At 42.3% G+C, this 13,085-nt stretch overlaps 1 protein-coding gene across 11 annotated transcripts in view; it reads right to left on the reverse strand.

Moving 5' to 3' along the window:
• Nucleotides 1–13,085, reverse strand: part of FOXP1 (forkhead box P1) — a 465,483-nt gene that overhangs the window by 162,083 nt on the left and 290,315 nt on the right. The window contains exon 1 of one of the 11 annotated variants that reach the window (XM_042929967.1): nucleotides 7,914–10,142. The exons of 8 other annotated variants lie outside the window; for them this stretch is intronic. In XM_042929967.1, coding sequence (XP_042785901.1) covers nucleotides 7,914–8,099 — 186 coding nt within the window. In that variant the 5' untranslated portion in view covers nucleotides 8,100–10,142. Of the gene's footprint in view, nucleotides 1–7,913; nucleotides 10,143–13,085 lie in introns of those variants that run through there. 2 more of the 11 variants (XM_042929968.1, XM_042929965.1) reach the window with 2 other exon arrangements.

Consider the following 13,085-nt stretch of genomic DNA (forward strand, 5'->3'; position numbering starts at 1 on the left):
CTCAGTTGAGCGTCTGACTCCTGATTTCCGATCAGGTCGTGACCTCACAGTTTGTGGCATCAAGCCCCGCATCGGGCTGATGGCAAAGGGTCTGCTTGGGATTCTGTCTCTCCGTCTACCTGCCCCTCCCCCACTCATTCTTCCTCCCTCCCTCCCTCCCTCTTTCTCTCACAAATAAACATCAAAAAAAAAAAAAAACCTCATCACACACACAAAAGGGTAATAATGTAGAGGTGACAGACAGGTTAGTTTGATTGTGGTGATCTTTTCACCGTGTAGACGTAGGTATAAAAATATCAAGTTGTACACCTAACACCTAAATATGGATACAATTTTTTATGTCAAAGTTGTCTCCATAAAGTTGTTAAAAAATTTAAACTTAAAAAATTAATCGATTCTACCTCTTCCTAAAAACTCTGCTTGTATTCTAACTGCTTCAAGCAGTAGCGTTCCCTGATGTCCTCTGACCCAAGGGACTAGCACTGGTCGAGGATCCCCGAAGTGCCCTGAGTTCCTATGGCTGTGCGGCAACCCGCAAGCAGGCTGACCGGAGGGAAAACAGACCCAGCAGTACCTGTTCTCCCTCACACTGCGCTTCACCTCTTCACCTGTCCAAGTTCATCAGCTGCTCTTGCGATACTGATGCTGTTGCCATCATCCCTTAGATGCTCAATCTTCCCTCAAGCTCTCGTAGGGACAGGCACCCCGTTCTTCGCTTTCGCTGGGCCAAAGTTGGAATTTTTCAAAAGGAGCGTTTAATGCCAGCAATGGAGAGGGTGAGCTGTCAGAGTAAAGATGTTTTCTCTCAAGTTAGCCCAAGTCCACACAGAGCTCAGGCCCTGGACACCTGTATCCATTCTCTGCCTTCATCTACATTAGACCTTTCTCCCCCACCTACCTGGCATGGCTTTCAGGTCAAGCACGGTTGCTGGCCCATGTTTATTTTAACCCACTGCAGATTCTCAGACTCTGCTGTAACTGCTTGCTTTTTGTTAGGAGGAGGGTATTATGTCACTGTAATCTTTTTACGCTTATTTATTTATTTCTGAGAGAGAGAGCAGGTTGGGTGGGGACAGGCCAAGAGGGAGAAAAAGAGAATCCCAACCAGGCTTTGCAATAACAGCATGGGGGCCAAAGCAGGGCTTGAACTCATGAACCCTGAGATCATGACCTGAGAGTCGGACGCTTAACTGACTGCAGGACAAGGTGCCCACACTATAATCCTTTTTTGTTATTATTTAAAACAATTTTTAATGTTTATTTATTTTGGAGAGACAGACAGACAGACAGACAGAGTGTGGGTGGGGTAGGGGGAGATAGAGAGAGGCAGACACAGAATCCGAAGCAGGTTCCAGGCTTTGAGCTGTCGGCACAGAGCCCGATGTGGATCTCGAACCCATGAGCGGCGAGATCATGACCTGAGCCGAAGTAGGACGCCTAACAGACTGAGCCAGGTGCCTCCCGCTATAATCTTTTTTTAAAAATGTTTTCTCAGAATGCTTTTTCCCCTCTTAGTTTTATTGAGATATAATTAACATATAATACTCTAATAGTTTTCGGTGTACTCCATGATTATATATACAGATAAAGATTAGATATACATAATTGGTATGTTTTGTGATATCTGTAGCTATATATTTCAAAATGATTACCACAGTAAGTTTAGTTAACATCTATTCCCTGACAGAGTGTTTTTTTTCCTTGAAAGAACTTTTAAGATCTACTCTCTTAGCAACTTTCAAATATATGACACATTGTGGTTAACTTCAGTCACCATGCTGTGTATTATGTCCCAAGAATTTATTTTATAACTGTCTGCAAGTTTGTAGATTTTGACAACCTTCACTCCCATGTCCCCCACCTCTGGCAATGACCAATCTCTTCTTAACATAGATACAATTTCTTTATGTCAAAATTATCTCAATAAAGTTGTTAAAATTTTTTTAAAAAATTAAAATAAAAAAATTAATCGATTCGACCTTTTCCCTAAAACTGCTTGTATTGTATTTCCTTTGGGTTTGATTAGATTAGATTCCACATAAAAGTGAGATCAAAGTATTTGCCTTTCTCTGGCTTATTTCACCCAGCACAGTGCCCCAAAGGTCCATCTATGTTGTTGAAAATAGCAGGATTTCCTTCTTTTTTATGGGTGAATAATAGTCCATACATATTACATCTTCTTTATTCATCCATCAATGGGTAAGTGTTTCCTTATTTCCTTATCTTGGCTATTGTAAAATAATGCCGTAATGAATGTGGCACTACAGGGATCTTTTCGAGGTAGTGATTCATTTCCTTTGGATATAAAAACCCAGAAGTGGAAGTGATGAATCTGCATTTAATTTTTGGAGGAACCTCCATACTGTCTTCCCCAGTGGCTGTACCAATTTACATTCCCATCCATGGGGTAGGGGTTCCCTTTTCTCCACATCCTCGCCAACACTTGCTATGTCTTATCTTTTTGACAACAGCCATTCCAACAGCTATGAGGCACTATCTTACTGTGGTTTTGATTTGCATTTCCAAATAACCATCCTCTTAAAACTGTCTTGGTCCCTGGTTAAAGGGGATGAGGAAGATAATAATAAAAGTTGCATTCTTTTTAACTACTTATTGACAGACAAGTACTCAACATTACACACACATCACCTCATTTACTTTGAGTTATTTTTAAATGCAGTTAACACATATAGAAACAGGAACAGAGAGGCTATTTCTAAGCATTACGTGAGGTGTGCATGGACAGTCCTTAGCGAGATACCTGTACGTGAACATTACTTACTAAATGTAATATACTACCACAGTACATTACCCCATACGTACAAAAATATATTTTGTGGAAAGCAAACATTCCTATTTCCCAGTGATCTCACACCAGTCATTGTCCTCCTGACAAGGACCATGAGAAAACCACAGGGAATCTAAGGCAGATGGCAGTGATTGTACAAAAAGCTAACTGGGGGCAAGAGGGGATCTGTGATTTGCCCATGGTCACAGAGATGGCTTGCAACCATGAGTCCGGGCTCCTTCCGCTGGCAAAGGCACTTGAGCAAGTATGGCCATTTCTGACCCTCACCAAACCCTAAAGGTAGCCTGCCTTGCCTGGACTCTAAGAACAACACAGCAGGAATGGCTGCCTCGAGGCCAACCAGGGAGCTCCCAGGAGATGATGATGCTCATGCTGCTGCTGCTGGTGAACAAGAAAATGATCACCAACCCTGAATGCCAGCCGTGGGTCTGGCTTGCTTCTAAAGCACTTTACATAAACACAACGTTTACATAATATGCCAAAGGTCACGCAGTTTGGATTAGAATCCCTTCACTTGTACTTCAGGAATGACACAACCCCAAATGGCCACTGAAATCCACGGATCCATGGATTTGGAATTCTTCCATTCACAGAGAACTACAGGTACTTGCTGGACAGGACAGATCTTCAAGGGAAAAGTTAGAAATGCTCAGACGAATTCAAGCCACAAAGGTAACTTTATAGGAAACTATTTGAAGTTTTTATCTTTTATGTAAACATAAATACATGTGAATATACTGCAGATACAGATAGAAGACAGCAAAAGAAAAGATTTCAGTGCTCTGGTCAAGGGATTAGAAATATTTTCTTAAAAAGGGGATTAAAAACAAAACTGTGCTCATCGAATGGGCAGCTGTGTTCACTGGGTTGTGCTCATGATGGGACAATGGTTTCTGGAACTTCCAGTAACCACAGTTTAGCATAAGGTGGAACTTGAGTCTTCATGCATGAAGAAATAAGGATTCTCTGGGAATTTGGGGGAATTACTGACCTTGAGAGCATCACAACAATTCCAAAGAAACAGAAGTTAGCTTTAGAAAACATTAACATATTTATCCAGAAGCAGCAACCATGGTGGTAGAACATCCGCCAGTCGTTCCACCTGAATACGAACCCATTCTACCTGATTTGAACCCCAGATCTACCACTTGCCAGCTGTGTGACCTTGGGTAAGTTACTTAACCTCTCTGTGCCGCAGTTTCTTCACGTGTAAGAATGGGAGGAAATAACAGTTTCTACATCACAATTAGTACGTGTAAGGCACAGAGGCTAGGACCTGACATTCGGTAAGTGATTCTTCAGTGACTTCAAAAAGCACTTTACAAACGATCACTGAGCATGAAAGTAATAATCTCATGGTAGAAGACATGGGAAATGCATAAATGAATTAAGAAAATAAAAAATAAAGTGTAATATCATCACCTATGTATTGATACAAGGTTAACATTTGGAAGTATGCTTAAGGAAAGTAATTTTATTAAGCAACACTGGAATCACATTATTTAGGATCTTTTCAAAATTACTTTTTAAAATTAAAAACACATTTTTAAGAGAGAGTTTTCAAATCTAATTTCTATATTCAGGTTCAAACCAACAGTACTGGGGACCAAACAACCTAAAAACTACCACCCTACTCTAGAGATTTCTGAAAAAGCTTTTAACCGAAGACTTTAAACAGCAAATGGCACATGACTAATTTTTTCACTGTGCTTAGTAACCGTTTCAGGGAGGCTTAAGACACACCAGAACTGAAGAATCACATAGTAACATCTAGGGTTAACACAATGTTTCAACTGTTTGGCCCCCAAAGGGGGAGACTACAGAGTAACTTCTGACTCAATCTTGCACAGCCAATGAGCAGGAGTCTGTGTCTTTGCAAAGAACAAAAGAACTTGAGTCTTGTGGAAGTTAAATTGCCAACATCGTATCGAGTGAATGTGAAATAAAACAAATATTTAACATTTCAGCCCAAGCCGTATCGTATAAACAACAAGGACAAAATCCTACATTGGATCCTAAATAGACTCAAACTAAGCTTCGACAGTCTTCGTTGGCTCCTCCTTCCCCACCATCAGTACCGTGCACTAGCTACATTTTCCCGTAAGGTTTCTTCATGGTAAAACACTTTCTCATGGGACTGCCTGTGGTCGGGGCTGAGCATGGCACAGGGAAAATGCTTCTCATGGTACCTGCATCATACCCATTCAGGTCTAGCCTGACCATTAAGTACAGACACACCCGGAAGTTGTAAACTGCTTTAACAACAGGAGGTTTTCCCACCTCAAAAGTGGGATAATCTTTGCAGCCTACCTATGTCCCAAGGGTGTTCTGAGTATTAACGAGTTAGCATTAGTCAGGCACTTTGATTTCCCAGACAAAGGGCTCTGTACGAGTACAAGGTATGATTATCCAACCCAATTGCCTTCTGGAGAGTCACCTGAGATGACAACAGAGGAGGCAGAAAGGCTACGGGTCCCATGGCTGCCCTCTCTGGAGCAAAGCTACCTCCCAGGGACATACATGCAGGGCCAGACTGGTGGGGGCTGTGCTGTGAGCGTCCGCTGCATTGTTCCCTTATATAGTCAATGAAGAGGGAATCCCTCTGTGTGCACGTTTCCAATTCGCATTCCAAAAACAGTATAGGCAACGAGGCAGATTTTCAACTATGATTTACAGGGCTTGATGTGACAGGGCTAGGTACCATGCTAGGATCATGCCCGTCGCTTTCTCACGATAGGAATCAAAGAGGAAGCCCCTATAGAAAATCCTTTAGTTATTGTAAACGTACAGGTGTGCGCACGAATGTCAGCCCATGCGTAAGTACAGAACATGTCTACATACGGTTTCCAAAGCCCACCTGAGAATTAAAACAACAACAACGACGACGACATTCTGTTTTTGGCGTGCTTGTGTTAAAATCTGCATTTAATGTAGATTTGAGCCCTCCCCTCGGTCTCTGGAGGCCTTGATGTGAGATAACAATCCTGAAGATCATTATACGCATTGCATAATATTGAAGTCTAGAAGGTGTTTTTTGAGGGACAGAGAGGTACACGTCATTATTTGCATTACAGGATCTGCCTATCACCTTTAAAGAGAGGAGCAGAAGTTGGCCTCTAATAAAGTAGGCTATACACCAGCCACAGAAACTCTGGTACGCTTTCTTTCAACTGAGCGGTTCATGTTTAGATCTCAAGTCAGAACAGAGCCTTCAACAAAAGTGCAGGAGGTACTGATTTGACCAAATGGTATTACTGTTTAAAAGACACACACACACACACACACACACACACACACCACTTAAAAGTGGAGCTACTGAGGCAGGCATAACTAAGTAAAGCATCTAGAAAAGCCTAAATGCTGAACAGCTAATCCTGGGAAATCCTGCACCGTAAAATCATATGCCGCGATAGATTAATTCTCAGTAAAATGCCTGGCAAATTCTCAGAAGTCGAAAAGGCTCCTGAGTCTTAAGGGTTAACACACTTGCCCTTTTTTTTTTTTTAAATGACACATATAATTTCCTTTTATCATAAAACAATGCATTTATTATTTTCTGTATATCTGTTAAAGGGCATGGCTTTCTGAGTGGAAAACAAAACAGAACTTGGTCACATGTTTATTTGCTTCAGCTACTCCCTTCCCCTTCTGATAAATAATCAAACATGCCATCCAGAAAAAACAAAACCAGCGAGCTGGGAAATTTGATGGTCATCAAATAGACTGAGATACCAAGAAAAGCAGCCCACTGTTCCCACACTGAGTTTTCGGCCCCCACACCTACACTGACATCTGAGTAAATACCTTCAGTCACTCTTTCCATTTTCCCTGCAATTACTCCTACTGTTAAACAAATTGTCCTTAAGGCAGTCACAAACCTAATTTTTTTCTTGCAAAGTAGAACAACTTCTGAACATTAAAAAAAAAAAACGCAGCACAGCAATAGCCATACACAGGCGCACTTATTTATTTAAATATTTCTTCCATTAGAGGTTCAGACAACCAGAGAGCTCATTTCTTTCTCTATTCTACAGATGCTGTTTTAGACAATAAAATTTAAGGATATTTAGTCTGGGGACTAACAAACAAGGTTCGGAGTAATAACAATCCCCTAAAGATCAAAAGGGCTAATTTTCCATTTCCTGTCTATTCCCTGACCAGTACATAGTTAAAAAAAAAAAATTAGCACCTGGCTTACCAATTACAGTGAAGTTGGGGGTCAGGGTTGGGGGAAGGGCGTGGAGGGAGGTGGGGGAGGCTCAAGGGGCGAGGACATCAGACAGGAAAAGGTGGAACCCTTTAAAAAAAATGTCAAACCATGTGTTAAGAAACTCATTTCAACAGAAAGGACTGAAAGAGCGATCTCACTGCTCTTTCCACACAGGGAAGGAGCAGCCCAGGTCCGAGGGCTTTTCCTGCCATACTAATTACCCACAATGAGAATTTTGAAAAGAGCTTTCCAACATCAAAGTTAACAAGCATCGCAGAAAGTGAGCCGGGCTTTCTCTTTCCTTTCGCAGCCCACTCCGTTTAAACAATAGTAATGCGAGTGAGATAATGACCATGCTTGTTTCAGCAGTCTGACTTTTATTGGCATGAAATTGGTACAAATATTATCAAGACCGATTCACAAGTGATGACGGTGTCATGATGCAAACATCATAGGACAATTGTGCAGAGGCAGAATTACAAAGGCACCATCCCTGGACTCTCTTACCCCTCGTGATAACAGGAAGAAAAAGAAGGCAACACCAAACAAAGTCACACATCGGCAGAGAGAGTTCTCATCTACGTTCAAGCCTGTAAAACTGTCCTGACGACACTCGGATGCCTCCTTAGCTGATTATATCCCAAGACCCATTTGAAAGCAAGAGTGGATTCACAAGGAGTTAGAACCAACCAACGGTCTTCTCAAATCTCTAAAAAGAAAACCGCTTTTGATGGAGAGAGAAGGGGTGGGGGGGGGGGGGAGAGACAGAAAGCAGTAAACAAGGTGGAACATCTTATTTTGCCCTCCAGAGAATGCGCAGGAGCGGATCCCGAGTTTAAAAGTTTAACCCAGCAAAATGTTCCTTTTTTTTTTTTTCTTTCTCTGGACACTTACAGAGAAAATGAAGAGTTTGACGGAGTGAGCTCGCACTGTCTGCCTTTGGATTTCCGTCTTCTTGCTGTAGATGGGTTCTGGCTGTTTCTGTGAAGCGGGGGTTGCCGAGTGGTAAAAAAGATGTTTGAATAAACAGGAAGTGCTGTGCGGCTGAAGCACACTTGAGGAGAAAGCACACTGGAACATTGCCCTTTGTAGGCAACCTCAGGGACGCTTTGCCTCCACAGTAGCTGGCTGGGCTCTCACTAAATGACAAAGAAACCACAAGAATTCCTCAAGTAATTCTTCACTTTCAAAGTTGAAAGATCAGTTGGAGCTTGCAGGTAATTTTCAAAGTTGCATTTAGCGCTTAAAGAAATCTATTAATGCTACACGTATCTAAATCACTCCAGGTCTGCAAGCAGCGACACGGCATCAGAAACGTGTGCCCCGGCCAGACCAAGCCCTAGCCAAACAGCTCACTCTCGCAGACGAATACACACAGGCAGGGTTTTCGGGAAACCTGCTCTCGAGATATTTTTGTGGTGACATTTACATAGGCAGGATGCTTTTAAAAAAAAATAGGGAAAAAAGAAAGGAAGAAAATTCAGATTCTGCAGACTTTAGAGGAATTTGTCACACGTATTTTTAAAGAACATATCGTCCCGCATTCCTGGGATATGCCCTTGATCTTGCTTCTGCTGCTTTTCCTCTTACATTTTCCTTCTCCGCAATCAACCAAACTACCTGTTTATCTCCAGATGCCTAGCTTGTCTACTCGAACACTCTTTAACCCGCCCCAAACTAATTATCAAAGTCCTGTCTTCCGTCACCCGAGTAACTTGACAGATACTGTAAAGAAAAGTAAACCGCTAAAGGCAGAACAAGTCAGCTTGAAAAATAAGATGAGCAGCTGAACAGCCATATTCAATAAGAAAAGAAAAAGGGGGGAAGGGGAGGAGGAGGAAGAAAAGGATTCCTTCTGAAAATGTATTGCTGTGGTGGCAATGTTCTGCCACGGAAGCAACTGATTTGTTATTTAGCATGGAATGCTGGACTGTCTGTCATCCAGGTGCTAATACTTGGCTAAAATAACTCATTGGGAACTGTCAGTGGGATGTTTACATAGGCCCCAATCTTTTCTTCATGGAAGGAAATTTTTTACTGGAATTCATCTTCTTTTGATCTCACATTCAAAGCAACGGCAGCTTGATAGACATTCAAGTCTGAAAGCAAATCCAGACGCTGAAGATAAACCGCCAGAATATGACAGGCAGAAGCATCTAAAGCTTATAAAAATGAAGAGAACAGCATGTCGCCTGAGTATTACAATAGCAGAAATCAAGAGACATATTAGGTGGAACTGATCAGCCACAAAAACAGTTCAAAAGGCAGATCACAGAAACAGAGGACTAGGCTAGGAAAAAAAAAAATGGGAAAGATCTGGTTTACTGCCTCACCTCCCTTTTGAGCCCCACAGCACTTCCATTCCTGCCTCTTCACTTTTAGGAAGGGTGGAGTATCCAATTCAAATGTTCCCGTCTAACTCAGCTGGTCCCGTTATAAACGCGCTGCGAATGATTTCCTAGCAATGTATTTCCAACAGGCAGGGGGAAAAGGCAGACCCTTACCTTGCTCGGGGTCCAGCATGCTGCATTTATTAGCATCCCCTACATCTGCTCTGCAATGCAGTTTCAAAAGACACACAGCCTGGGTGCCATGCAAGTGGGCGGTCAGGAAGAGCATCTCGCCAGAGAAGGGCTCTAAGTAGTTTGAGATGGGGCTACAGAGCTCTAAGGAGTCTAGTTCCCTGACATGGCTAGTTACTGAATGAGCACACAGGCTCCAGCCTCAGTTACAAAAATAGATGCATTCAGTCCTATAGATAGAGAAGTGCTCAACACCTAAGTGCTTGGAAGCCAACTAGGGCAATTCCAGAAGGGAATTATCACCAGATCTGTCTTAGAGGCGCACAACTACTTTTTCTCAAAACGAGCCTCTTCGGTACACCTGAAGAAAAGGTAACTCCCAGCAATTCTGTACTCAGAGCTGTTTGCTAACACACACTGTGTGTGAATGGGCGGCATCAGGGTAAAGGGAAAGAGAATTCCACATGATAACTTAGCCCATGGTGGGTTCCGTTCCTCCTCAGGCCACCTGCCCTCCTGGGACCGCGGAGCCTGATCTTCTCCTGCAGCCCCTTGCGTCTTTAAAGTTGGCCCCTCCCCCTCCTTTTGTATAATAAATCAACAGTAAAATGTGGATTTAAAAAAATGCACTAACCTATTTAAAAAGATGTAATCAGTTTAAGGGCTTGCCTCATGCAAACAAGATTCCTGGGTAACTTAGTTACAAATGTAAAAACACAAACAAGCAAACAAAATAAAACCCTACTGGATTCTACAACTGTTCTTAAAAGTTACCCTCTTGCATGCCTACACAGCTGACTTGGGAAAGCTGATTACTGATCTTTAAACTGTCCCACTTCCTTGTGTTCAAGTCACGCCGCTATTCCTCTCTCACCTTAAAAAAAAAAAAAAAAGGGACTTTTAATACTTAACGCTAAAAATCTCTGGACTAAATATCCCGTGTGGCTATAGTTACTACATTTACCCCAAAACAGGGAGGTTTACCATGAAAAAAAAAACCCGGAATGTTAATTCCTTTGTACATTCTAAAACCGTTTCCTCTACAAAGAATGCTGTCACTACCACACTGGGGCAAGGAACAACATTCCATATCTCATGGTTGTTGAGAGTCTTTTTCAAAAATCTGCCATGTATAAAGACCTTCATTAGTGTAATTCAGTGACTGTTGGGTTTGGTGTCTTTTTTTTTTTGATATATACAACTTTTGATATGTCATTTAAAAACCTCATAATAATATCATTAAAGAGCTACCATTTTTAAAAGAGAAATTGTCTGCTCAGGGCCATGGAATAGTAGCCATGCTCTAGGCCGTTTCCTCTCTCCCTTTCAGACTTCTGGACTTGAATGTCACTATAGACCTTGAATCCTTGAATGTGAAATGGCTTCACGCTAATTGCTCTAATTGCTTGAAGATGTGCAGGCAGGTGAAACCTGATCCCCGTGGCCATTGTAGAGACCAAGAACAACACTGGAATGTTTACACAGTGGTTTGATTTTAATAGACAGAAGGGCTGAGTTTAAGACAGCAAAAACATAGCTAATAGGTGACCCCTTAATGTTAGGCCTCCTTAAAAAAAAAAAAGACGCACAACAAAATACAATTTCATGTTCTAAAAGGCAGTGTCCTAAATGCCAAGGTTATTTGCTCGACTCTTGCAGTGAGTACACGTTACGTTGCACCTGACATTTACACCCGAAACTCTACCCCGAATACATTTTTTTACCTTAAAACAAAAAAGCACTTTATGTGTCAGTCACCTTACAAACAGATTATGACTGTATGGTATTTCCAAGTAAGTGCACTCATTTAAATTTTAAATTGAATATTTTCACCATTGCAGCACACGGCACTCCCTGTCCCTTAAAGGGGAAGCCCTGCATCTCCTGGTGTGTTTCTCTGCTTCTTCTGTTCCCCTTCCCTGCCATTTATGGAATTCGTGACCCTTGTAGATTCCTTGTTTGCAGTAAAAGTTGAACCCAAACCCTCTCACGTTGGTGCAGAAGACAAACATGCATCCTTTTGGTGCCTCCTCCCTTTGTTATTGTGTGGGACTGTGGCCCACTTCTCTTCTTGGGGGCTAAGGCAGCCAGGGGAGTGGTAGACATAGTTATTCAATGACAGTGGCCATTCTCCCTGGATATTTTAATGAATTGAGATGGATACAGAGGTTTGACAATGGCTCCCCAGAGCCCTCTCTTAACACAGCACAAATGTAACCAATGCTGGACAGGAAATATACTACAGCAAGACCAAGATAAAAATACAACAGCACCTACAAGGTGTCATTAACAAGAGGAAACCAACAAGGGTTAGGGGGAGGCTTAGGTAAATGTTGGGGTGTGTGTGTGTGTGTGTGTGTGTGTAAACACACAGGTAACGTATAGGAATATTTCATACAGAGTCAAGGAAACACTGCTAAGGAGGAAGCAGGAATTAGACATTCACTATGGAAAGAAAAAAACACCATGAAACAATGAAATTATTTTATGGTTAAGCTGGGCAACTAAAAGCAATAGATACACCTTGCAAATGAGAACAGAGAAGCAGGTAACACCCCACACAGCTGGGAACACTGTCAAATCTGCTAAATTATGCTATATATTAACTTCTGCTGGTAAAACGCAAAGTGCAGAAGGGGCAAGAAAGCCCCTTGAAAGCTCTGAAACACTTTTAGTTATATAAGGTAATAATAAATACAGGACCTTGCATTGCCTGGGACTATTTGTTCCCAAACACTGAAAGACAAAATAATGAAACAAAAATAACTGCACAGAACATCCTTGCGAATCACAGCCACCTCACACTGTTTTATGGACACTCACACCTTGTCCTAAAAGTTACAGTCCCCTATTAAGAAGTAATGCCTCCCGCTCTGAAAACGGAGGGGGGACGAGTATCCCTTTATCCACATAAAGATTAAGTATAAACTGGTCCAATCCAGTGAGAGGAACACTGAGGGAAAAGTAAACAGGCCCCCACTCCCCACCCCCGAAATAGTTCCCCTTTGAAAGCTCTCTGCAGTGAGTGCCTGGTACCAAGGGCTGCCCTGTTCCTTGGAGGGGTCAGCAAAGCTATGCTAAACTGACAGGTTCAGTTTACAGCAGGCCAGAACTTTGTTTGGATATACTGGCCTTGCTCACCGCCAGCTTAACAACAGATGGCTAGAAAACTTTCATTATGCTGCACAGGACTGAACTGCAAACAATCCAGAAAACTGTGAAAAGTTTAACTCCCTCTAAACCGATGTGCCAAAGCTGGGCCTGCCCAGAGCCGGTGAGCCCGCTTAGGGCCAAGGGGACCATGGAAGTGATGGCTGAAACAAATTGGCACTTGCTAACTGCCCAAGTCAACTCAAGGGACCATCCAGACACCAGAAGGGCAGGGACCCTCCCTACTATTGATTTTAACTGTTCAAAGACCAGACCTTATAAGGAGTTGTACTGACTGTGCCTTGCCTTCTTTTTTATTTTCCCAAAATACACTGTCAGACTTCCCCTCCCTTCGGAGAAAGAAAATCTCCCTTCAGACCATTCCCAAGCTCCC

The sequence above is a fragment of the Panthera leo genome, chromosome A2 (genome assembly GCF_018350215.1).
Source record: "Panthera leo isolate Ple1 chromosome A2, P.leo_Ple1_pat1.1, whole genome shotgun sequence".
In the NCBI taxonomy this organism is placed as follows: domain Eukaryota; kingdom Metazoa; phylum Chordata; class Mammalia; order Carnivora; family Felidae; genus Panthera; species Panthera leo.